The following is a 26,753-nucleotide window of genomic DNA, read 5'->3' on the forward strand; positions in this document are numbered from 1 at the left end:
GACTTGCTTTTTGTTTTTATTATCAACAATCAAGTTAATGGTACACTCTTGGAAAACTATATGCACATGTAGAAATATTTCCCTTTTAAATAGAAGCATTCATTATAACACATATAAATAAATTTGAAAATCTGAAACATAACTTATGACGCTTATGTTCACAAACATAGTCAGAAAAAAGAAATCAGACAGACATGCACCTGATAACAAAAATATATACCATTGGCTGAACCGTGGTCTCTCTAAACACAAAGGAATTGAACCCGTGAGAACCTTATTATTCAATAAAGACACACCATAGAGACTACAAGAAGAGAAAAACATTATACGGTCACGTAGAGGAGACGGGCTGTACTGATATTAACACGATACAATTGAGTCACAGAACACAGTTGTAGAAAGACACCAAAAAAGTTAAAGCCTCAACATTCAACTAATATCTATAGTTTGTGCCTTTTAAAATAAAATTTAAAAAATAAACAAAAAATCCCAACAGAGATGTCTAAACTGCGCGAAGAATGGAATCATCAATATACAGTCCATCCACCATACAGGATGTGAGTCCATTTCGGATCAAACAGAAATGCAGAGACACTTCTGCAAACTTGTGTGCGCCTCTTTTCCTTGCTGGGTAGATTTCTCTGCAGCCAGCTGCGTGGACTGCAATTGACTCCAATCCAAAGCAGTGCCAAAAAGTTCAGTAAAAGCTGGTGGAAGAAAATGCCGGCGGGGGTGTCAGGAGAGAAAAAAAGGGAAGAGTTGAAAGATACGTGACAAAGTTTGCGGAGTTCGCGGATGAAAAGGCATTTCATGGATAGGGCATCTTTCAGGGCCGAGCGGCTGCAGAGACTCAGGAGGAGAACTGGAACGCTGAGGGGTTCGGATGCGCAGTTGGCGGGATGGTGTTTGACGAGGTTGGGGCAGGCAAGCGGGCGCGAGGCAGTCACCTTGGCCGCGGGAACAGTCTGCACGAGTCGTCACCGCAGCGGCCCGAACCCAAGGACAAGAGGGGAAACGGGTCGACTGGAAGGCCTTCCTACTCTCCCTGAAGAGGAGCCCCAGGGGAGTCAGTGCTGTCCAGAGGGTGCGGATGAATTTAGGAATTCAGGAGACAGAGCCCTCAGGTGGGGCCAGCTGCCGCTTCCCTCTTCCCCCTTGTATTTTTTCTTTCCCTTGGATTTTAAAGCCTTTCGGGTTTTTTTGTTTTTGTTTTAATTGTCACTGCCTCCCTGTTTCGTTCTTTCTTTAATTTGGGGGAATTCTGTTCACTTTTCTCTTTCCCTAAGCAAGTCACTGAGTTGGTTGTGGCCTCCCAGCCGTCTTTCTCCCTGTCACCTGCTCGGGCCACAGACACACACTCCCCGAGACGGACACACACCGACACGCAGACATAGCCCCCTGAGATTCCACCCACCTCCCCGAGTCCAGGCCGCGTCGCTCACACCTCCCGGGCAGCAAGCGGGGCCCCCTGGTCCGTGCGCGCAGCCCCGAGGCAGGTGCGAAGCCAGGGAGGTGTTTCGTTTTGTTTGGGGGTGAAGGAAGGGAGGAGTGGGCTTGAAATGGGGGCGACGCCGTTTTCTCTTTATTCTTATCGCGATTACTTTAGGCTCTCAAAGGAAAAGCCACGGCAGCAGCGACAATAGCCTTGGGCCTACCCAGCTCACCCACTCGGGGACCCGGCTCTCCCGCCGCCGCCGCCGCTGCAGATCCCAGATCAGAACATACTGCTCTTCACTAAGGCGGCTTTGGCACCGTTGGGTCTTTGGAGCGAAGACAGGACGCTGGCGAAGGGACCCCCGAGCGAATCCGGGATGGAGGTGATGGGGCCGGGGCCCGGAGCCCAGCCTTGTCCAGGGCCCCCGGCCGCAGCCAGGCCTCCGGCCGCTGCCGCCGCCGCCGCCGCTGCCGCCGCCGCCGCTGCCGCTGCCGCCGCCGCCGCACCGCTCTTGCCCGGCTCGCCTCCGGGACCCCCTGGTCCCGCCGCCCCCGGGGCTCCGGCAGGGCTGGGCCCGCCGCCGCCGCCGCCGCCACTCGCCCCGCAGCTGGGAGTGGGGTTGGGGTTGGGGCCTGGGCCCCCAGTGCTGTCCGGATCGGTGCTCTTGGCCTCTTTGCTCTCGTCGTCCCGGGAAGAGTCAGACTTCTTTCCTGAAGAGCCGTTCTTGGCCGCGGCCGCTGCGGCCGCTGCCGCGCGCTCTTGCTTGCGGAACTTGGCGCGGCGGTTCTGGAACCACACCTGGCCCGAGAAGAGAAGACAGACAGTGAAACAGGAGGAAAAAGAAGAAAAGAAAAGCAGTTAAGGCAGCCCACGTTCCATTCTAGATTGTTCTAAACTGCACGCGCCGTGGATACTCCCGCGCACATCCAGCCCACTGAAGCTGTCCATCTGGTTGACTGATGCATCTTTTGAGAAACTCTTAGGACCACTTGGGCACTTCCTGGAAATAGTAGCTTGTAGGAGGGGTAAAGAGGCTGCACGTCCGCGAAAGGCCCTAAAATAGAAGCCCTTATTTTGATGGTACCTTATTTTGGCAAAGTACCCTTGCTCAGTCTACTTTCTGAGCCATCCCAAATTCGCCATCACCTCTAGGCCTCAGCTCTCAGGTTAAACTCTGATTGGTAGACAGGTGAGGGGGTCTCTGTGTTTGGCACCTGCTGTCCATCCTGGCCTTTGAGCCTGGTGGTGCTAACGTGGCGGGGGCGGGGGTAGGTTCACCAGGAGAGGCACCACTGCCGGCTCTTGGGTGCACCTGCATCCCTGAAAGATTAGAGTAAGGCGCGGATCTTAAACTATATGGAATCCCAGTCCCTTTGTGGATCTTCTGCAATCACAGTTCACAGGAAAATTTATACCTATGCGCCAACAGCTCTCCGTTAAAAGTTCTTGAGTTCGGAGGTATTTGGGGGTCAGGGGGCGGAATACTTATAATACGGAGCAAAGTCTGCATTCCTCCCCCAAGGCACTTCCTACCCCCGAAATGCCTCTCCCATAGCTCCTGAATGCCAGTACAGCCCTAGATGGGGTGGGAAACACTTTGACGCCGTGAATTTATAGCCAAGAACGCGCTCCCTAGCCCTTCCTCGCGCACACAGCCCCTCCGAACTTGGCCTCTCGGAGGAGGCCCGTGAACACAAGCCTTCAGTAGGATCGCCCACACTCCCGCACTGCACCCCTGCCCGGCGCGGTGCTGCAGAGCCGGGTGGGTTTCCGGGAGCGCGTACCTGGACTCGCGCCTCGGTGAGGTCGATCTTCAGCGCTAGCTCCTCCCGGGTGTAGATGTCAGGGTAGTGCGTCTCCGCGAAGACTCTCTCCAGCTCTTTGAGCTGCGCACTCGTGAAAGTGGTGCGGATGCGCCGCTGCTTGCGCTTCTCGTTGAGGCCGCCGTGGTCCGTGAAGAGTTTGTAAGGAACTGGAGGACACCAGAGGGAACAGAGTATAAGCAAAAAGGTCTGGAATGTGCGGACCCTGGAGCCGGAATGTGGGGACTCCAAGGTCAGGTGGCACTGGAGCCGCCGCCGACAGCGGGGCGGGAGAGTGGCCGAGAGGAGCTGGCGAGATGACCCGAAAAAATTAGTTATACACCGAAACAGGGGCACAAACTCCGGGCTTAGGTGGGGTCTCTCCGCGCACAAGCGGCCTTTGGGTGGATTGCCATAGAGCGCTGGAGACGGCTGAGGTCCGGGGACCGGGAAATACTGTGATGAGGGAAAGCTAGAGAGCAAAAAGTTCCGAAAACATCCATTGGAATACTAGGAAGCCAGGGATGAAGTTACCAAACACTCCCACTGTGGAAACTTTTTAATTCTCAAAAGTTGACCCGGCCCAAAAGTTGGGGGAAAGCGCTGCAAAATAATAATAATAATAATGAATTAAAGAAATCATCAGAAAAATGACCAGCAAAGAGGTGTGAGCCGCTGTCGGTTCTTTAAAAAAGAGAGAGAGACACTGCCAGTAATGAGCTTTACTCTTTGTTATTTAATTATTTTCTAAGCTTTACGTCTCATCGCAAAGTAAATAAATTATGCCTATCATTTTGGCAGCTTAAGATAATTTTGTTGGCGGTTCGGGTGTGACTAGGATAGTGTAACCCTGTAAGTGAATTACCCCTCCCTGCAATCGCTTCTAACGTGATAAATTCTTTCATTTGTGTAAGCAAATTTCGTTTGGTAAATACTAAACACATTTCCATTTTCAAATGCAATCAAGGCTTCCTATATACAAGCGGAAAGGCAGCTTCCTCCGCGGAGAAAGCTGGCGGTCCTTACCTGCGGCGTACGGACTGCTCTGGTGGTCCCTGAGGGTGCCCAGGCTGCAGGATCCCGGCGTGAGGGACGGGCAGCCGGACGTGGCCCCAAAAGTGGTCCTTATCGGGTTATACTGGAAGCCACTGGCCTGGCTGCAGGAACTGAAGTCAGCATAGGCTGAAGCCAAGCTCGAGGTGTCCATCCCGGCCATACAGGACTCGTAGGCAGAGGAATTGAGGTAAGAATATTCCATTTTATACATTGAAAAGGCTCTGGATGGCTCAGCCAAGTGGAAAAATGAAATAAAAGATGGGTATGGAGAAGGTGGCTGGAGTGGGGAGATGTGCACAGCTCAACGCCTGCCTCCAAACTGGCCTCCTTACTACCAGCAGAGCCTAGTTTTATGAAAAAGCCTCCTATGAGATGCCTTGTCTGAGGTCTCTAGAGCATATAGTCCTCATAATAAACTTGGCTCTTTCCACTTGGACAATAGCAAAGCGGTTGGTCTTATTGCTGGCGCTTTTTACATGACAATAACTCATCCGTCTATTGGGCTGGCACTGGGGAACTGAGCTGTCCAACCTCCCTATCATTGATTCCTGCATCTCTAATTAGAATTTAATACCACACCATTACGCACTGAGCCCCTGATCCTCCCTTCTAACCAGCTCCCTGCCCTTTAATTCAATCACACTACTTGGAAATAATGAAAGTTGGGTGACGATTCTCCCTGATCCAATTTCCCCGAGCTTTTAAGCCTTTTTAACTGATCATATACCTTAGGCATAAATTGAGATAGTGTGTGTGTTTTCCCCCTTCCTTCTCCCTCTCTCTGTCTCTCTTCCTCAGTTAGGGAGAAGAAACCTTGATGTCATAGAAAACCTGTTTTGTAAGAGCGTTACACGCTCAATTTAACAACAAGTCTACCCCCTGAAGTGCATGAAATGTTATAAAAGACTGGGACATTGGCAAGACTCAGGCGCCCTGTAACATAGAGTAAGTGGGCCAAGGGGGTTTCTGTGAACGCTAAGCGGATTTCTTTAAAATACACCTGGTAGAGGGGGGGAAAGCATCTTATAAATTGCATTTCTTGTCGCGGTTTAATGTGCTTTTCTAGAGACTCTGCTTACACAGCCATTTAAAAAACAAAAGAACATCCGAGTAAAGCTCTTGAATGTGAAACATCTGGATTTTCAACTGATGGCTTCTTTGCGCTCACTTCTGGGTTTTTCTGCAGTAGTGTGAGGTTTGCATTTTGCTGGTCTGTGTTGTTGTTGGTTTTCATTACGCTGTGTAACTGGCAAGTGGGCATGAAGTGTCCCCAAATGTGCCTCCTCTTCCATCCCTCTTGGGTCTTCTCCCTCTGCCTCTTCCCCCCTCCCCACCTCCACTTTTCACTTTTTTCAGGTGCCCACAATTCCCTAGAGACCGGAAGCTTCCAAAAAATGATTGCTATCTGCTTGGCCTTTAGGTTTGCCCATTGCAGTGAACGAAATCCTTGCTCTTAAAATGCCCAGGCTCCAGGTCGGGGACTTTTCTTGTCCAGCTCCCCAGGCTCTTGGGTGCTGGCAGCGAGGCACAGACAAAGAAATGAGCCATGATTTGTGGACCTCGGTAGCCCCATGATTTAAGTGGAGGGTAATTTTCATTTGGTTTGTTAGGCTCTAGCAGAATAAGGGAAACTATTTCATTAAATCCTTCCTCTCGGTGGACAAGAGGAGGAATGCTTAGTTGAATCGCCGTGTGGTGTAAACAAACCCTGGATATTTTATATGAATTAAATGTGTAGATAATTAGTTTTATTGCATTCATTACCCCCTTTATGTGCTCTGTAACAAGTCAGTAATTAAAGTAACAAACTCATAAAGTCTTTATAGGGGCATTTAGGCGTTCAGTGTTTGCCAAACTAAGTGGTTTAATTCGATGCTAGTGCCGGGGAGTGGATGGGCGCCCGCTCTCCACTGCCACTGTGTTTTATTGCGCACTAAACTGCAGCGGACGCCGTAATGGATTAAACAGGGACAGCGGTCCCCCAGTCTCCTGCTTCTCCGCTGGGTGAGTTTCAGGCTGGTTTCAGGTGATGGCGCGTCCTCTGGACGTGAGGAATCACTAAAGTCTCTCTCGAGTGCAGGCAGCGGGACCTCCGAGTAGCCTGGTGATAGTTTTATGGGGAGGGCTGATAGTTTTATTGCAGTTGTATGTTGTACAATGCGTATTTGATAAAGAAGGGTCCTTGGTGACCACTGTGCACTTTTTTGTGCACGGAGGTGAAATGAAAATAAATGTGTACAAGGTTTTACTGCGGCGGGAAACAAATTGCAATGCTCTAAATGGTTTTCCTTTATGGTCACCAGACAAGAGGAGAAAAGAGATGCAAACATCTGTCTCCAGTCCCCTAAACCTAAAGGCCAGCAAAGACGGATGCGAATCCAAGTGTTATTACAGTGGGGATTTGTCTTTATTTATCCCGCTCTCATGAATATGAATCTACATTTGGACCGGGAGGTGGCTGTGCTCACCCGCCTTTGGACCCTACACACAGACTTTCCCCACCCTAACTTACTAACCCCCTCTCCGAGGCGGGGGATAGGTTGTCAAACACAAGGCTGCAATTGTCCAAGTTTCTCGAGTCCCTTGGACTTCTCAGGGGAGCTTCCTGGCACTGCCAACGTCACACCGCCGCCCCGGGCCCACGCTCGGGGGATGCGGATGCGGGGAGCGCAGACCTGCGTGGCACCCAGCTAGCCCGCTTATATGGGGTTTTAAGCACTTCTGTGGATGAAAGTGACATGAGGCGTCCGTGAGGGGATACTTTTTGGCTCCAAAGTCCACGTTTGGCAATAACCAGGCTCACACCCGTCTTGGCACCCGGGCCTGGGTGCACTCGGGGTTTTGTCTCCGGGGGCTCTAGTGCGCGCGCCCTCGGAGCAGGGAGCTCCAGCCGAGCCCCACGCCGCCGCTTCGCGCCCGGGCCCGGCCCTCGCCTGACCCGAAAGCCCGGCAATTCCTCGGTCCTAATTTGCAGACAGCCCCAGGTCCCACTGGGGGCCGAGGCAAACCGCGATCCTGGTGTGCGAGGAGCTGGGAGGAGCAGGGTTGTTTCGGCAGCTTTGGACAATGACTCTTCCGCGAAAACGTAAACTCTGGATCTAGTCGGTGCCTGGAGGCAGTTCCTGGGCGCCGAGGATGTTGGCTTGGGAAGAGCGGTGTGCAGCTCGGGAGAGCTGGGTGTTGACGAGAAGTCGGAGGGTGACCCGGGAGGAAGCCGAGGAGCGGGAGGGGAGGACCCTGCCAAGGGACGAGGGCGAGGGCGAGGGACGTGCGAGGCCGCGGGGGGCGCGCAAGGGAGCCGCGGAGGGCCAGGCCCAGCCGCTGCCAAAGCAGGGCACGGGCTCGCGCTCCACGCGGCCCCACGGCCCGCCCCGGGTCCGGGTCACTCCCCGCCCTGAGGTTCGAGGCTCCCACCGGCCTCGACTCCCCGCCTCTTCCGACCCACCGCGACAGCCCTCTCCCAGGTGCGGGCCCCAGCCCCGGCCTCTCTCCGGGCGCCCCCTGGTGCCCGCCTCGCCGGGTAGGGAAGCTGTGCGCCTCCTCGTTACACCAGGAGACCTTTCTGCGCCAGCACCGCACAGTCCGGTGAACAAACGCGCTTGACTTCATTTTCCCCTTTGTAGGCCTTGTAGGTTTATTTTGTTTAGTGTCGCCGTCCCTCTCTTCACCCCACCCCCACCATCCTTGGCCCATCGTCCCCTCTGCGGGTCTTTTGTGGCCCGGGGGCCCTGCTTCTGCTCCGAAGATGAAAGGCATTCGGGGCTGGGCCAGGCCAGAGCCCCAGCCCCAGCGCCCTGTTTTGTTCGAGTTGTGCTTTCTACACGCGAGCTCTCCCCTAAAAGTTGTACCAAATGGTTAATTTAATTATTCCAACTATAGACCAACTGCTTCAGCAGCCTCCACCACGCGTCTGGGAGGAAAAAAGAAACCATCTATAAGAAATAATCTAATAAAAGTGAAGTGTAGAAAAACCCCTCCTGATTTTCAACCGGCACAAATAGAATTAGAGCTTCAGCATCCTTTTCCCAAACAGACCTTTTGTCCAGATCACAACTTCAGCCAACCAGCAATGTGTACAGTGCCCGCTATTTATTTCAATAGAGGCGGTGGGTAGCGAGATAGATTGATAGATAAATGGCCACATGGATAGATGGATGGTTTGATCCATCTTCCTCTGACTTCTCTTTCTTAATATGTGTACACGGTTGATTTTTTTTTCCCCTGCTGATTTTCTGAATCAATAATGGAAAGGCAATGCTATGTGGTAAAAGGGGGGAGAAAGGCTATTTAAAGCACAAAAAAGGGAAGAGACTACTAGCATATATACCATGAGAAAAAAATGTTTACATGCTACCCAGTGCCAAATGAAAAAAGGTTGAAAGTTTAAAAGAAACTTTTCTTTCCTTTTCTTTGCCATTCATAGGAGGGTTTCTTTTTTTTTCCTTGAAAGTCAGAAAGAATGTTAGAAGACAAGGAAACAAAACAGCAAACAAAATGCCATTGTATTGTAGGAGCAATTCATGGGAAAACGCTTGTCAGCCTCTAACACTTCACTCCTAGGAGGCTGTTTGGAGGCTGTTTTACCACAGGGGAAGCACAATAACATGGGAATGAATAAAATATTAAATACCAGTGAGAGTTTCAGAGGAATTTTCTTTTTGATTGCTTTATTTGATGCTGCATCCAAATGATTCCAGCACAGGGAGGCTGCCGAAGGCTCAACTCAGAACCAACACTTCTCTCAATCAGAGACTAGAAGGACCAATTTGTCTTTGGATTTCTCCAAGAAGAGTTCTGCAGGCAGCAGTCTTTCCCACTCACCTGCACCTAGACAGGATTTACTTCCCCAGAATATGGAAAGAAACCAGCCACAGCATCCCCAAGCATGAAGCTCTGATATTCTGCTAGCATTTTAGAATTTTTACCACATTTTCCATGTGCCTAGCAGCCATAGTATACATGTTTCATAACAGAACCTCTTTGTATTTCTGGTAACTAACCTCCTAGCGTGGTAAGACAATTATTAACTGATTAACAACACTGTGTGCAAAGCAGTTAACACAATGCCTGGCACCTGGAAAGAATCCAACGAATGTCCCCCACCAGTATTGCGATGATGATGGTGATAGAGTTTCCTTGAACTTCATATTGAATTCTTGACTTTGGGATTTAGGTGGTGCATGAACAATGTCCTTTCTATCGTATATTTATAGTGTATGTGGAAGACGGTGGGCAAATCACAGAGCATGCTCTAGTATATCAAATAGGAGAAAATAAAGCAACAAGGTAGAAACCTTCCATCTTTTAGGAATTCACCAGAAGGCATGTATGTATTTAAGTTAATTCTGTGTTTTATTTTACATTATGCACACTAATTGTGCATGATTAAGGTGGTGCTTTACTCTTGTATGTAAATATTGTGAGTTTGGGTTAGAGTAATTCATAGATGGTGTTTCTGTATTTGAATTAACTTTGGAGACACTCCACGTGAAAGTGCTGTCCTCTATATAGATGATGGGGTACAGATCCCCAGCACCCATCCTTTTAAGGACATCATCATGGAAGAGCCCAGCTCTTCTCCTCTCCTCCACGTCCTCCCATACTATGATTAGCAGAAGGGGCTGCCTGTTACCTTCTTTTTTTTTTTTTTTTGGCTGGAGTTTAGCTAATAGTGGTAACATCTGCTGGACTGGTGGTGGAGGAGACATGGGGTATTTGATCAGAGTCACAGATGTAAAAGTGACATCTGCTTGCAACAAAGAAAGGAGAAGCAAAATTAAATTAGGCAGAGAGGCCTCTGTGAACCAAAAAAAGAAAGAAAAAAAAAACCTATTTGAAAAGGAGGGAAAAAATAATCATGAGCCCTAACCAGGCTTGCAGGGTGCAGAAGAGCACTTACCGAGAGGATCATGAGCTTTAGGACCAGCAGCTGTCAGAATAACTGGAGTAGCAACATCCTAAGGGAGCAGTGTCCTTAGACCTTAAAGACACCTTTTTATGCTCCGAAGAAAAAGAGTCAGGTAAGATTGTCCTTCTCAGCTGAGAATGTCTTGACCTGTTTGAGTATAGTATAGGTTGAGAAATCATTTTCATGTTGAAGACAGGAAGAAGGTAAGGATGAAACCTCTTGGGTTGATAATAGTGCAGAATATTTCATGATAAGTTTGGAGAGAAGTAAATTTTCATTTGATAGCTATGTTAAAACTACTGCCAACAACTAAGAATGAGCCACTTTTTACTTGGCTTAAAGGATTGTATTTGGCCGTTAAAACATACATGCTTGAAATAGGACTCAATCAGAAGGGGAGAGTGGTATAGAAAAAACATACTCCACACCCTCCCAACCATTGTACCTATAAACCACAAGTGATACAAAGGGGCATCCCCCCCAGTAATGATCTCCTAAATTTCTCCAAGTGAAACAGATTTCAATAGCTCTATATAAATTGATTCCACAGTGATAACAGAAACCACTGAACAAGATTACCTCAACTTTCTACTTCTCTGTCTATAAATGAGTTGACATCTGTATACACTTGCGCCTCTCTTGTCCCTGCTGCATGCAAGAGGAAGGCCCATTCCAATCTAAAGCCAATCCCTCCACAGTGCTTTGGAGTCCTATCTCTTCTGCTGGCTCAGGACCTTACCCAGTTCTTCCTGTCTTTGATCTTCAAACTCTCATGTTCATCTGGATACATTTCATTGTCATCTAAACATGCTCAAACTACATTCATACTAATAACCAACCAATGAACACTATTTTCTTTCTTGCCTATGCTTCCTACTACCACCACTTCACTTTCTTCTCCGCTTTACAGCCAGAGATCTTTTTTTTTTTAATGACTGTATTATAATTTTTTAGTTAATTAATTTTTGGAGGCTAATTACTTTACAATATTGTATAAGTTTTGCCATTCATTGACATGAATCCACCATGGGTGTACATGTGCTCCCCGTCCTGAACCCCACTCCCACCTCCCTCCCCATCCCATCCCTCTGGGTCATCCCAGTGCACAAGCCCCGAGCACCCTGTCTCATGCATCGAACCTGGACTGGTGTTTCGTTTCACATATGATAATATACATGTTTCAATGCCATTCTCCCAAACCATCCCACCCTCGCCTTCTCCCACAGAGTCCAAAAGACTGTTCTATACATCTGTGTCTCTTTTGCTGTCTTGCATACAGGGTTATCATTACCATCTTTCTAAATTCCATTTATATGTGTTAGTATACTGTATTGGTGTTTTTCTTTCTGGCTTATTTCACTTTATATAATAGGCTCCAGTTTCATCCACCTCATTAGAACTGATTCAAATGTATTCTTTGTAATGGCTGAGTAATACTCCATTGTGTATATGTACCACAGCTTTCTTATCCATTCATCTGCTGATGGACATCTAGGTTGCCTCCATGTCCTTACAGCCAGAGATCTTGAAGGAAGTTATCTCTTCTTACTGTCTTTATTCCATTACTTCTCAATCACTCCTTAGCTTCCTCTAATTTGGCTTCCACCACCTTCACACAATTTGAATATTTCTTATTAAGATCACCATATCCACTGAGTATTTTCTTAGCTTTATCTTTTTTGAATATTTTAGTTGCTAAGGCTGTTTAACAAATATTTCCAGTTCTCCTCACCTCTACGCACATAGTAAGACTTCACTTCCTTGCCCCCTAGAAATTAGATACAGCCATTCTATAAACGTTTGAATGGAAGTGTAAAGTGTGACTTCTGGCTGAGCCGTAAAAGCTGGTGTTCAAATCTCTACCTTCTCCCTTTTGCCCTGTTTAATGGAAGCTGACAGGGCTTCAGATGGTGGCTGCTTGGTCAGCCTGAGTTCTGGTGAGGATGCATGGAGGAAAGGTCCCAGAAGACCCGCATAGGGAACATGTAGTTTCTCAAAGCCTCAGAGAAGGATTCTGGAAGAGGTGATTCCTCTGTGCTGGCTACTAAAGGGTGACTAGGAGGAAGTAAAGAGGATGACAGTAATGTGAAAAAAGAGGAAGTTGCCCGCAAAGGAATCAGTGCTGGTCAGACTCCAAAGCCAGAGCGAGCATGGTGTGCTTGCGAATCTAGAAATAGTTCAGTTCAGTTTTCTGTTAGGAGAGGAGAGGTGGAGGGGGGTGCACACAAAGAAAGGTATGATGAGAGAAAGTAGGAAAGAAAGGCTGGAATCAGGTCCTGCAGCACTAGGGATGCAATGAAGTGTGATTTGAGATGGAAGGAATGAGGGAACAGGGAAGCTCAGAGATAAATTAGGAGGCTGTGTCTCCTTTCAAGGCAAGAAACGATGACTTCCTAAGCCGAGAGAATAGCAGTGTAGGACAAGGAGAAATAAAGGACCTCAAGAGAGGTTACTGACATGGAGCCTTAGGGCAGGCAGAATACACTATTCTGCCCAATGCCAGGATTTTAGAGGGTCCAAGAGCATACCTCAGAAAAAAACCTCTCTCCCATATCTGCTGGCAAGATCTTCACTTCTGTAACTCAGGCCTAAAGTCCCTCATTACTTCTCTGGGTTTTGTAACATGTGGTACTGTCAACCGTTTACTCATTCACTCGTTCAACCCATATTTATCAAATGTCTACTATGTTGTAGAAATCAGCACTTTAGAGTAGAAGTGGTTCCGACATTGTCTGAAAAGCAGACTTTTGAGATGGAGCAGACCCAAGGTTTGCGAGTTTCTGAGTGGTGGTGGAGGCAGTGGAGTGAAGGTGGAGACCCCAGTGGAGTGAAGGTGCAGTGTCGAGAGAGAAGAGAGTGGTTGTCCTCCATTCCTCGTCCTTTATGTTAAGGTCGTAGGATTTTGTGTGTTTCTCTCCTGGTGATGGTAGTTGTTCGGTCGCCAAGTCGAGTCTGACTCTGTGATCCCATGCACTGCAGCACGCCAGTCTTCCCTGTCCTTCACTATCTGCCGGAGTTTGTTCACACTTACGTCCACTGAGTCAGTGATGTCATCCAACCATCTCATCCTCTGTTGCCCCCTTCTCCTCCTGCTCTCAATCTTTCCCAGCACTAAGGTATTTTCCAAAGAGTTGACTCCTGGTGGTATTTTCAAATAAAGATGCCAAGAACGAGGTATCACAGAGGAAAGAAGCACTGATGGTAGAATAATAGGCATTCTAGAAGTGGGGGCAGCTCTTTTAGGCAGCGTTTCCCTCTGTGACTGTTATCAATCCTAGTGGGTATCCGGATCCTCCACCCGCAAAGAAGCTTGCCTAGCACTTGCTAGTAAAGGGCTCTATGCTGCCTCTGCCATACACAGAATTAGGGTCAACAATACACTCTTCACCTGAGTCGATCCAGGGAGCCACGTGAGAGCCATGGCAGGAACTCTGGAGTCATTCTCTATCTTAAACTGCTCAGCCTTGAAATAAATATAAAAATGCTTGAGAATCCTAAAACTTCTAAAAATATTTTCCTTTGTGGGTTTTCCAAGGATCCTATTGTTGTTTGTTTATGTGATTTTTGTTTTATTTAGGAAAGTTTGTGGAGTTTGCCAGTAATATGCTGCAGCATCATACATTTTAATGTGAGTTTCAGCTGATTCAGAATTTAGAAGCAAATGCAATCCAGTCGTCAGGGACAGGCACCACGTGTCCTAGACCGCAGGAGCCAGAAGACAGTAAAATGGTTAAAGTGATGCATGCTTGTAGTATTTCCCCAGTTAGATATAATGGAGAATATTAATTTTCTCTTAAAACACACAACATTGTTTCTCTCTCTCCCTTGTTTACTGGGCTCAGTTACAGTGGGGAGCTGAGGGCTGTAATCACAAGCTCACTTCTAACTCAGTTGCTTATTCATAAACCTTCACCATTTGAGACTGGACTGGAGGAAAAGGAGAAGGAAGAGACATTTTAAAGAAGAGGCAGGGAGGCTGCTAGGAGGGAACTGGGACATAATAATGGACAAAACAGCACAGTGAGTCTACACAAGAGACTACACAGCAGAGGCCAACAGCTTTAACCCAGACCCCAGGGAAACCTCTTGAATGAACAGTGCTAACCGCTGAGAGGTGAGCCACAAAGCACCGAACAACCCCGGGGTGGGGCCAGACCGTGCCCTTCCGGAGACCGAGCTGAGGCCAGATGGGGCTCCTTGGCCTTGCCTTGGCCAGGCCCGGGTTTCTGGGGCAGATTCCTTGTTTAGTAGTTATTGGACAGCAAGCCTCTCACCTTTTATCCAGGGGAGTCATTGATCCTGCCCCCTCATCTCTGTGCATTGGGAGGGGACAGCAAAAACCCTTCAAGGGAGGTTCATGCCTGTGCCTGGGTAATGGTCAGGCCAGAGCTGACTGCACCCCTCAGAGGGACGCAGAGTGGCCAGAGCTGGCCCTGGGTGCTCTCTTCCTCTTTTTATTGTTAAGGACTTTTTTTTTATTCCAAAGTACCTAGTATCCATTATAGAAAATGATATGGCATATATTTCTTAAAATGAGAAAAAATTTTAACTTTTTAATATAACTTTTCAGTCTTTTTTTTTTCCCATCTGTAAACATGAATATTTTTAAGTAAGAAGCACTCTCTATGGACTGCTTTTTAATTTCCTTTTCCCTGTAAATTAAGTATCATGGACACCTTCCCATTTCATGAAACATTCTAACAGTTTTTTGGCTATGTGGTACTATACAGCATGAGAAGTCATAGATTATTTAGTCAGCTCTGTCCTGCTGGATGTTTAGTTTGCTTCTAATTATTAAAACTATATTAAAAGGACTGCTCCAGACACTCTAGTAGCTAAATCTCTGTGCATATCCACATGACTTGCTTAGAATTAAACCCTGAAAGTGGAATTTCTGGATCAAAAAGTACAGATTATTTAGAATGCCTTCAACACATATTGCAAAAGTGTCTTCCAGGAAGGTAGTATTGGTTTATATTTTCAGGGCAAAATATGTTAGTATCTGCTTTCCAATCCTTACCAGCACTGTGCGGTCCCAGGGGAAAAAAAGTTTTGCCTACCCTTTTCTTACTGTGCTGTTTTGTGCGCAAAAGAAGGCAAGCAGAGAGAGGTCATTTTTAAGGATAATAGGGACCTGTAAGAATAGAGTCAAAATGCCAAAGTCCAGCTTTATTTAAAAAAATAAAAATCTAATGATGACAAAGAGCTAGATGATTTTTTTTTTTAAAGGGTAAATTCCCTACTTGGGAATGAGTTGTTTGTTGTTGTTTTTTTTAATGTTTATTATTTATTTATGGCTGTGCTCTATCTTCATTGCTTCACGGGCTTTTCTCTAGTTACCGCCAGTGGGAGTTACTCTTAGTTGCTGTGTTTGGACTTCTTATTGCAGTGGTTTCTCTTGCTGCGGAGCACCGGCTCTAGGGTACACGGGCTTCAGGAGTTGCTGCTCCTGGGCTCTAAAGCACAGGTTCAATAGCTGTGGTGTACGGGCATGTGGGATCTTCCCCGATCAGCGATCGAACCAGTGTTTTCTGCATTGGTAGGTGGATTCTTAACCTCTGAGCCACCAGGGAAGCCCTTAGGTTTATTTTAATGTTGAGAAACTATAAAGAAAATTGAATAAAACTCCACTTTTATTTGTATCTTTTCTGTCAAAGAGAATGTGCTTCAGAACAGAAAGGATTAGCATGAACGTTAGTGACTGGGACCAGAGCCCCACATGGTTTGAGTGACTGTGTGGGGTCTTGCCCACTTTAATGAATTCTGCAAGGTCTCTGTCCTGAGGGCATCACCAAAGGGTGGTTGGTGGTTTCCGTGGAACCATTAAGGATGAAAGAGGAATGAAAAAACTGCTCTTCTGGCAAACCCATAAATATTAACCAAAAGAAGGAATGCAGGTTCTGAAAGTAACAGACTGGTGAACTCAACAACCATTTCAGGTAAAATTCTAGGTTGGATTTTAACAGTATTATGAAAATTTCCCATGTGTGAAGGAAAGAGAACAATATAAAGAAACCATCATAGGCATTTTCCCCTGTGATCTAGGGGTTAAGACTCTGCCTTCCAAAGCAGGGGGCACAGATTCAATTCCTGGTCAGGAAGTAAGGTCCCACATGCCATGGGGTGAGGCCAAAATTTTAAAAAATAGAAAAATCAAGCACAGTGAACCTCTCATCTAGACACAAGTACCCACTCATGGACAACCTTGTTTTTCCATCCCCAACCCACACCTAACCCCACCATTCTGGTCACCACTGACTCCCTGACTAGGTGGTTTTGAGGCAACCCAAACCCACTCCAGTACTCTTGCCTGGAAAATCCCATGGACAGAGGAGCCTGGTAGGCTGCGGTCCATGGGGTCGCTAGGAGTTGGATACAATTGAGCGACTTCACTTTCACTTTTCACTTTCATGCATTGGAGAAGGAAATGGCAACCCACTCCAGTGTTCTTGCCTGGAGAATCCCAGGGACGGGGGAGCCTGGTGGGCTGCCATCTATGGGGTCGCACAGAGTTGGACACGACTGAAGCGACTTAGCAGCAGCAGCAGCAGCAGCAGCAACACATATAATTTCCTCCCTAAATATTTCAATATTATCCCTAAAAGGTAAGAACTTTTCCCTCTAAAAATACCTAACCACACGGCCAAAATATCAACTATAATTTCTTAATATCTTCAAATAACTGGTGTTCCATTTTCCCTGATTGTCTCACAAAAAGTATTTGTTAGGTTGTTTTGTTTGACTCAGAATCCAAACAAGTTCTGCCCTTTGCATTTGGTTTTCATGTCTCCAAAGTCTCTTCTGCTCTACAGGTCCATCCCCCGACTCCTGACCTTTTTTTTCCTCCTTACAATTTATTTTAGAGGAAAATGGATCATATGTACTGTAGAAGTACCCATATTCTGGATTTAGCTTATAGCTTCCCTATGATGTTGTTTAATCCTAACCCTTTTTATTTCTGTAAAGTGGGAGCTGAATTTCGAGGCTTCATCAGGTTCAGGCTTGATTTCCAGCGAGGATCTATCACAGGTGGTCTGTGTACTTTCTGTTGCACCACCGCCTGTCTCTCTCCTTACAATGTCAGATATGATCTGCGGGGTTGAGGTATTATCGGCTGGAACCATCCATTAAAAAGTTGCCCATGAGCTTTTTACCTAATGATTTCAGGAAACTCTGATTAGCATTGCCTAGATTACAAGATTTTATTCATTTAGGGGTTTCAAATGATAATATTCTAATTATATCATTTTTGTTAGTTTTTTAGCTAGAATATCTCTATAAAGAGAAAAAAGACTTCTTCTATCAATTATTATGTATCTAAAGTATGGTGAGGTGTGACAAGTTAAGGAAAATGCTGAGTTCTTTCTCTTTATTTACCAGTTTTCAGAAGAGTGAGTTTGTTCCATGGTGTCCTTCAGAGACCATCAGTGGATTTTTGTGTTTTGTTTTGTGAGTTTGTTTTGTTTTGCAGCATTATGAACTCATGGGTAAGTATATTTTGTGTATTTTTTTTATTGCAGTATTTATTCTTATTTATGCTCAAATTATCCAAAATGAGACCAATGAAAGCCTCTTCCATTTGGCTTCTCAGTTCTTCTGATTAGGACCCTAATTGTGCTTGTAGCTGGTACAACAAGATAGCCCAGACTCCTCTTTTATACTTTTTACGTAGACCTGGAATCAACTATTTTTCCAAGGACCCATGGTTCTTTTTAGTGGGAATTGGTATTTAGAGAATTGGAATTGGTATTGAGACTCTTAGATTGGATTTTGGCATGAGTGATTTATGAGTATTTTGGAAAGGAAGTGATAATCACTAGACACCATGGTCTAGTAAAATTAAAGTCGTCACACATTTGTTAAATAAGGCATAGCTCATTTCCCAGGTGGCGCTAGTGGTAAAGAACCCCGCCTGACAATGCAGGAGACAGATGAGGGACAAGGATTTGATCCCTGGGTTGGGAAGATCCCCTTGAAGAGGGCATGACAACCCACTCCAGTATTCTTGCCTGGAGAATCCCATGGATAGAGGAGCCTGGAGGGCTACAGTCCATGGGGTCACAAAGGGTCAGACACGACTGAAGTGACTTAGCACGTACACACGCACATTCTAGATGAGAGAGGGGAGAATAATCCTAAACAAACAACTGGGGCATGATACTGTGTGTAAAGAGCTTTGGGGAAATAATTACGCGTGGAGTTAAGGAATAAAGCTACAGTGAGGAGGTGATATCTGAGCAATGGGAATAGGCAGGCAGCTGAGGTGGAATGGAAGACTTGGACAGAGAAAAGAACAGGAGCAAAGCCCTGCAATCATCAAAGTGCATGGCATGTTTGAAGAAGAGTCAGATTTGCTTCATCTCCTCTGACAGGGATAGTGGATGGAGGGAGAAGCCAACTGCATTCGACATGTGTGTGGACTTCAGCAGGGCATGTATCCAGGCCTCTCATGATATCATTGTGGACAAGATGGAGAAATACAGACTAACTGATAGGAGGGTGAGGTGAAGTAACAGCAGTTGAATAAATGAACCCAAAGGATGCTGATTAGTGGATTGACATCAGCATAGAGGACGGTCTCTAATGGAATGACATAGGGCTCAGTCTAGTTCAACATGTTTTATCAATGATTTAAATAAAAATAATAGAAAAACTACATAACAGATCTGCAGGTTATAGGGAGCTATAGGAGATAATGAGTAGTCTTAGTGATTGAGTCTAATTCAAAAATATATCCTCAGGTTGGATCTATTGAGATAAAATTTCTGGTGATGAATGTAAATTTCCACAGCTGAGTAAAAAACACACAAAAAAACAGGCACACACAGACACACACATGCACACAACCTCCTGGAAGAAGCATGGTTAGTAGATCATACATGGAAAAGATGTAAGGATTTGGATCTGCCTCACGTATCATTAGCATGTGTGGACAACTGCAGGGTACACAGTATATGTCGTGTCGACAGTGGGCTACCCAGATCCCTATTGGAGAATACTTAGAAAGAGCCATTGGCCAACTCGGGGAGCTTATACCGGAGTGTCTCAATTGGTAGAGGAATTTTAAAAATTATAATGAAGTGTCAGAAACCTGGAGTCAAGGAATTCACAGGGACTACAAGTGCCATAATAGGCATAGAGCTGCATGTAGAAGCTTTCCCCTCTATTACCCTAAAACAATGTAAGTATACAACTGGAACCATTGGGCAGAAGTCAGAGGGAAACAGATGTAGGCTCTGTGGAAAACGTTATAATAGAGTTCTCAGAAGCAGAATAGGCTGCTCCTGAAATCAAACCTACCATTATAAAGACAGAGATAATTAGCAGGGAAGTCACTGAGGAAAAACAGTCATCTTAAGAAGGAATTGAGTTCTCTTCTATATCAGAGAATCCATGAGCCCTGTTATCCTTAGCAGCGTCCCTTTCAGGCTCCCAACTGCGCATGCTGCTGACATGGCTGCTTAGACTCCGCCCTGAAATGTTCTTCATTCACAGGGTGCCCCCACACGTTGGTCTTATCTTTTCATCCTCCTCCAAGGTCCCACTGGAGATGTCACCATATGGCACAAAGACTCAGGAGAGATGGGTTCTAGTCTTAGTTCTTCTCATGCTAATTCCAGGACCTCAGGTGTGGTAGGTTAAAGATGACCAAAAAGTCTTTGATGTTCCCCCACTGAGAGATGGAGTCCAACTCCTCTCCGCTTGAACTTGGGCTGGTCTCAATGACTTGCTTAACTGATAGAATGTGGTGGGAACTGTGGAGCTTCTGAGGCTAGGTCACAGGAAGCCTTGCTGTTGTTACCCAGCTTCTTGGAATGCTCAGTCTGTGAGGAAGCCCCGGTTGTCACTAGGGAAGGCCAGGGGGAGAGAGAGAGAGAGATGTCCAGCAAGCCCAGTTGCTGCAGCCCTCTGATGCTGGAACCACCCCAGTTGAAGCCTCAGACACCAGGTGAGGCAGAGATGCCATCCCTCCAAGTCCAGTCCAAATTTCATATTCCAGAAAAAAGGAATAATTATTATATTTTCAGACACTAAGCTTTGGCATGGTGTATAGCACAGCAGTAGGCAACCAGAATATCTTAAAAGTCATCCTAATTCTTTGGAAGTCAATTTTCAATGCGTAAATGGAGTGAAAGAGCCTAATACTTTCTAAGGTCCTCTTCCACTTTGACACTGTCAACAGCTAACCTTTGTGGTCCCAGCATGCCTTTACCCAGTTTTTAATAACCACTTATTTTATTTATTTTTCTTCCAGCTTTATTGAGATATCGTTGACATACTCTTTACACTCTTTAAAATCATTGAGGATCCCAAAGAACTTTCATGTATGTGGGTTATACCTATTGATATTTGTCACATTGGAAATTAAAGCTGAGAAATTGCAAAATATTTACTTATTATTTTATGCAAAAATAATAAAAGCCTAATTTATTAATCTTAAAAGTGCATTTCAATATACATTAGGTGCAGACAAATACTGTTTGATTCCACTTATATGAGATACCAAAAATAGTCGAATTCACAAAATCAGAAAACACATTGGTAGTTGCAAGGGGCTGGGAAGGTGGGCAGATGAGGAGGGGGAATGGGGAGTTAGTGTTTAATGGGGACAGACTTTCAGTTTAGGAAGGTGAAAAATTTAGGAGGTGGACGATGGTTAAGGGTTGCTCAGCAATGTGAATGTACTTAGTGCCACTGAACTATTGGGTGTGTGTGTTAAATTGCTTTAGTCATGCTGACTCTTTGACCCTATTGACTGCCAGGCTCCTCTGTCCATGGGATCCTCCAGGCAAGAAAACTGGAATGGGTTGCCATGCCCTCCTCCAGGGGATCTTTCCAACCCAAGGAATGAACCCACATCTCCTATGTCTCCTGCATTGGCAGGTGGGTTCTTTACTAGTAGGGCCACCTGGGAAGCCCACTGAACTATTAAATATGGTTAAAATAGTATGTTTTATATTATTTGACTTGTACCACAATGAAAAATATTTTTTAAAAATCTACTAAATATTAACACAAGCAAAATACTTTTGATGAAATATTTTTCAAAACAAAAAAATTACTGAAAGAGTGGCATTGTTTGACGTTTTTGCAAATTTTGTTAATACCTAGCTTTATAGAAGACAACCTGGGTTCTCACATTTGCTTTGGCACTGAGATGTTGCAGTATCACATGTTATTTAACCTCTAGAAAATTTCACTGCATACTTGGGAGAAAATGAGCCTGCCTGAGGTGGACCATGTATTAGTATTTCTATGGGAATAGTTTTGACCTCACAGACCCACCCCAACACACACCAAATGAATGTTGGGGAAACACTGCTCTAAGGAAATTATGTACAAAATTAATCCCCATGTTTATTTACTTGTAGCTGATAACTCTTAACAGGTTCAGATTTTTCAAGTAATTTGTATTTTAACAAGGAATGAAGTCTTCCTCAGAAGAATCAATCTCTAGTGGCGCATTTCAAAAACATAGAGGTCTTTGCTTAAGGGCTCCCTGTTCTTGTCCACTTCACAGGACTCTGCCCTCTCAGCCTCCATCGAGTCTGGCCCTGGATAGGGAGAAGCTGTGGCCACAAGACTAGATCCATCAGAGACAAGAGGAGAGCAAGTATACAACCATGTTTGGGTCATCCATGGCTTCTTCTCTTTTAAGACTGTTTCTTGTTTTATGGACAGAGAAGGGTTCTATGAGTAATTAGCAAAGAATTTAAGATTAGTAACTCTCATTGCCCTCACATTAAGCAATTAGACTGAGTTCTTCATCATGTTGGAAACTATGCTGAGAGACTGCTGTAACATGGAGGTAATATGCTTGTTTATTTAATTAAATTATTGAAAATCAGGAATGATATCATATCTAGACTTTCCTAGCAATGTAGACATTTCCCAGAACTTTTAGCTGAAGATTTTTAGTAATTGCATTCTGCTAATCAACTAAAATGGCCCAGTATAAATGTTAATAAATAAACATAATCATAATCCTAGACATACTCAGTTGCCAAGGACTCCAAGAAGGCATCAAACCCACCCCTCTGCCTCCAGGCATGCTTTATCATCTGATCAAGTCTCAGCAGAAATAACATCAAAAAATATGTTCTACATTGGATTACTTCTACCCATGTCCTTTATATATATTTTTCAGATATCCTAGTCCAGAAAAGAAAATGTCAGTTAATTCAAATTATTTCAGAAAACATTAAAAAAGATCAAGATACCATACAAGTTTGTTCAAAGGAAAATATTTAATGGATCTCCTTTTTTCTATAAATGAGGCAATGAATATATTTACATGTAAGACCTACTGAGTCTGTACGTATTGAATTTGATTTGAGTTATTTGAGGGCTGGGTTAAAGGATTTTATTTTTATATATTGATAACAACCAAGTTATAATAAATGATTAATTGAACATTTTCCACCTAGTTCCAGTAGAAGTCAAATATGTTTTGATGCATTTAAAAGTTCGGGGATTTGAAAAGTTGTATAGACTGAATCCTTCTCCATCAGAGGGCAGACAGACTGAAAACCACAATCAAAGAAAACTAACCAATCTAATCACATGGACCACAGCTTTGTCTAACTCAGTGAAACTATGAGCCATGCTGTGTGGGGCCACCCAAGACAGACAGGTCATGGTGGAGAGTTCTGACGAAATCTGGTCCACTGGAGAAGGGAATGGCAAACCACTTCAGTATTCTTGCCTTGAGAACCCCATGAACAGTATGAAAAGGTGAAAAGATAGGACACTAAAAGATGAACTCCCCAGGTTGGTAGGTGCCCAGTATGCTACTGGACATCAGTGGAGAAATAACTCCAGAAAGAATGAAGAGACAGAGCCAAAGCAAAAACAACACCCAGTTGTGGATGTGACTGGTGATGGAAGCAAAGCCTGATGCTGTAAAGAGCAATATTGCATAGGAACCTGGAATGTTAGGTCCATGAATCAAGGCAAATAGAAAGGGGTCAAACAGGAGATGGAAAGAGTGAATGTCAACATTTTAGGAATCAGTGAACTAAAATAGACTGGAATGGGTGAATCTAACTCAGATGACCATTATATCTACTACTGTGGGCAAGAATCCCTTAGAAGAAAAGGAGTAGCCATCATAGTCAACAAAACAGTCTGAAATGCAGTACTTGGATGCAATCTCAAAAACAACAGAAAGGCAAACCATTCAATATCATGGTAATCCAAGTCCATGCCCTGACCAGTAATGCTGAAGAAGCTGAAGTTGAACAGTTCTATGAAGACCTACAAGACCTTCTAGAACTAACACCCCCAAAAGATGTCCTTTTCATTATAGGGGACTGGAATGCAAAAGTAGGAAGTCAAGAAACACCTGGAGTAACAGGCAAATTTGGCCTTGGTGTACAGGATAAAGCAGGGCAAAGGCTAATCGAGTTTTGCCAAGAGAACACACTGATCATAGCAAACACCCTCTTCCCACAACACAAGAGAAGACTCTACACATGGACATCACCAGATGGCCAACACCGAAATCAGATTGATTATATTTATATTCTTTGCAGCCAAAGATGGAGAAGCTCTATACAGTCAGCAAAAACAAGACTGGGAGTGGACTGTGGCTCAGATCATGAACCCCTTATTGTCAAATTCAGACTTAAATTGAAGAAAGTAGGGAAAATCACTAGACCATTCAGGTATGACCTAAATCAAATCCCTTACAATTATATAATAGTGGAAGTGAGAAATAGATTTAAGGGACTAGATCTGTTAGACAGAGTGCCTGATGAACTATGGATGGAGGTTCGTGACACTGTACAGGAGACAGATATCAAGACAATCCCCAAGAAAAAGAAATGCAAAAAAGCAAAATGGCTATCTGAGGAGGCCTTACAAATAGCTGTGAAAAGAAGAGAAGCGAAAAGCAAAGGAGGAAAGGAAAGATATACCTGTTTGAATGCAGAGTTCCAAAGAATAGCAAGGAGAGATAAGAAAGCCTTCCTCAGTGGTCAGTGCAAAGAAATAGAGGAAAACAACAGAATGGGAAAGACTAGAGATCTCTTCAAGAAAATTGGAGATACCAAGGAAACATTTCATGCAAAGATGAGCACAATAAAGGACAGAAATGGTATGGACCCAACAGAAGCAGATGATATTAAGAAGAGGTGGCAAGAATACACAGAAGAACTGTACAAAAATCACGACCCAGAAAATCACGATGGTGTGATCACTCACCTAGAGCCAGACATCCTGCAATGTGAGGTCAAGTGGACCTTAGGAAGCATCACTATGAACAAAGGTAGTGGAGGTGATGGAATTCCAGTTGAGATATTTCAAATCCTAAAAGATGATGCTGTGAAAGTGCTGCACTCAATATGCCAGCAAATTTGGAAAACTCAGTAGTGGCCACAGGACTGGAAAAAGTCTGTTTTCACTCCAATCCCAAAGAAAGGCAATGCCAACGAATGCTCAAACTACCACACAATTGCACTCATCTCACACGCTAGCAAAGTAATGCTCAAAATTCTCCAAGCCAGGCTTCAACAGTACCTGAATCATGAACTTTCAGAGGTTCAAGCTGGATTTAGAAAAGGCAGAGGAACCAGAGATCAAATTGCCAAATCTGTTGGATCATCAAAAGAGCAAGAGTTCCAGAAAAACATCTACTTCTGCTTTATTGACTATGCCAAAGCCTTTGACTGTGTGGATCACCACAAACTGTGGAAAATTCTGAAAGAGGTGAGAATCTGTAATGCAGGTCAAGAAGCAACAGTTAGCACTGGACATGGAACAACAGACTGGTTCCAAATAGGAAAAGGAGTACGTCAAGCTGTATATTGTTACCCTGCTTATTTAACTTATATGCAGAGTACATCATGAGAAACTCGGGGCTGGATGAAGCACATGCTGGAATCAAGATTGCTGGGAGAAATATCAATAACCTCAGATATGCAGATGACACCACCCTTATGGCAGAAAGCAAAGAAGGACTAAGGAGCCTCTTGATGAAAGTGAAACAGGAGAGTGAAAAAGTTGGCTTAAAGCTCAACATTCAGAAAACTAAGATCATGGCATCTGGTCCCATCACTTCATGGCAAATAGATTGGGAACAGTGGAAAGAGTGGCAGACTTTATTTTGGGGGCCTCCAAACTCACTGCAGATGGTGACTGCAACCATGAAATTAAAAGACACCTACTCCTTGGCAGGGAAGTTATGACCAGCCTAGACAGCATATTAAAAAGCAGAGACATTACTTTGCCAACAAAGGTCTGTCTAGTCAAGGCTATGGTTTTTCCAGTAGTAATGTATGAATGTGAGAGCTGGACTATAAAGAAAGCTGAGTGCCAAAGAATTGATGCTTTTGTACTGTGGTGTTGGAGAAGACTCTTGAGAGTCCCTTGGGCTGCAAGGAGATCCAACCAGTCCATCCTAAAGGACATCAGTCCTGAATATTCATTGGAAGAACTGATGCTGAAGCTGAAACTCCAATACTTTGGCCACCTGACGTGAAGAACTGACTTATTTGAGAAGACCCTGATGCTGGGAAAGGTTGAAGTCTGGAGGAGAAGGTTGGATGGCATCACCAACTCAATGGACATGAGTTTGAGTAAACTCTGGGAGTTGGTGATGGACGGGGAGGCCAGTGTGCTGCAGTCCATGGGGTCGCAACAAGTTGGACACGACTGAGCGACTGAACTGAACTGAATAGACTGTTTAAGGGGTCTTCCCAGGTGGTGCAGTGGTAAAAATCTGCCTGTCAATGAAGGAGACGCAAGAGACAAGGGTTTGATCCCTGGGTCGGGAAGATCCCCTGGAGTAGGAAATGGTCACCCGCTCCACTATTTTTGCCTGGAAAATTCCATGGACAGTGACTGGTGAGCTACAGTCCACGGGGTTGTAAAGAGTCAGAATGACTAAGAACACACATGCGAATAGACTATATAAGTTAGCTAATACTTACCTGGAAAATTACTAGGATGATCAAAGATTTATGTAGTATTGAATATTTTCTTACTCTTAAGATTAAATGACTTATGTGAAAAAGTAAAATGTCAGATGATGTCCTTGAAATTTGGTTTTATGAGATTTTCTAAAATCATAGTTTGTGGGTTATCAAGAACTCTCAAAATAAGAAAATGATCTTTTGGAGGGCTCTCCACAGGCTCTGAAACTTACAGTATAATTCCTTCTTTGATAGTCTATAAATTAAGCTCTGGCCCAAAAGCCACAAAAAAGGCAAAGTACTTCTGTTTTCAGAGTTTTTCCACCATCCAAGATGGTAGTATGTACCTTCTCTCCTTTAGCATGACAGAGATCTTTGTCTAAACCCTGGGTATTCAGGGACCATCTCTTTCCAGCCCCCATTCCCACTCACTATGGTCAATTTTGAAAGTTACAGCTAAACCTTTACTGTCTGGAAAGTGAAAGTGTTAATCACTCAGTCGTGTCCTGACTCTTTGTGACCCAAGGGACTGTAGCCCACTAGGCTCCTCTGTCCATAGAATTCTCCAGGCAAGAATACTGGAGTGGATAGCCATTCTCTCCTCCAAGGGATCTTCCTGACCCCTGGATCAAACGTGC

At 44.9% G+C, this 26,753-nt stretch overlaps 2 protein-coding genes across 10 annotated transcripts; one reads left to right on the top strand and one right to left on the bottom strand.

The window, feature by feature from the left end:
* Positions 1-5,075, bottom strand: PHOX2B (paired like homeobox 2B). Its single transcript, XM_055588425.1, has 3 exons — positions 4,264-5,075; positions 3,220-3,407; positions 1-2,233 (listed from the first exon to the last, which is right to left on the bottom strand). Exons 1-3 carry the CDS (start codon positions 4,502-4,504, stop codon positions 1,715-1,717), a joined length of 948 nt encoding a protein of 315 aa, XP_055444400.1. The 5' UTR covers positions 4,505-5,075; the 3' UTR covers positions 1-1,714.
* Positions 4,209-26,203, top strand: LOC129657805 (uncharacterized). 9 transcript variants are annotated; one of them, XM_055588417.1, is made up of 5 exons: positions 4,209-4,480; positions 17,582-17,688; positions 20,457-20,526; positions 20,965-21,085; positions 21,723-26,203. In XM_055588417.1, the coding sequence occupies exon 5, from the start codon at positions 23,348-23,350 to the stop codon at positions 24,572-24,574; it is 1,227 nt and encodes a 408-aa protein (XP_055444392.1). In that variant the 5' UTR covers positions 4,209-4,480; positions 17,582-17,688; positions 20,457-20,526; positions 20,965-21,085; positions 21,723-23,347; the 3' UTR covers positions 24,575-26,203. The 9 variants fall into 9 exon arrangements, with proteins under 9 accessions (XP_055444392.1, XP_055444396.1, XP_055444393.1 ...); XM_055588421.1 differs by lacking the exons at positions 20,457-20,526; positions 20,965-21,085 and adding an exon at positions 5,092-5,238; XM_055588418.1 differs by lacking the exon at positions 20,965-21,085.
* The last annotated feature ends 550 nt before the right edge of the window (positions 26,204-26,753 follow it).

This window comes from Bubalus kerabau, chromosome 7 (assembly GCF_029407905.1).
Source record: "Bubalus kerabau isolate K-KA32 ecotype Philippines breed swamp buffalo chromosome 7, PCC_UOA_SB_1v2, whole genome shotgun sequence".
In the NCBI taxonomy this organism is placed as follows: domain Eukaryota; kingdom Metazoa; phylum Chordata; class Mammalia; order Artiodactyla; family Bovidae; genus Bubalus; species Bubalus kerabau.

Bases quoted from the DNA above. Each gene is read 5' to 3' on its own strand.
- PHOX2B (XM_055588425.1), bottom strand. From the start codon at position 4,504: ATGTATAAAATGGAATATTCTTACCTCAATTCCTCTGCCTACGAGTCC. The intron at 3,408-4,263 runs GTAAGGACCGCC...GGTGTCCTCCAG, and splicing joins GAGCAGTCCGTACGCCGCAG to TTCCTTACAAACTCTTCACG. The intron at 2,234-3,219 runs GTACGCGCTCCC...TTCTCGGGCCAG, and splicing joins TCACCGAGGCGCGAGTCCAG to GTGTGGTTCCAGAACCGCCG.
- LOC129657805 (XM_055588421.1), top strand. From the start codon at position 23,348: ATGCAATCTCAAAAACAACAGAAAGGCAAACCATTCAATATCATGGTA.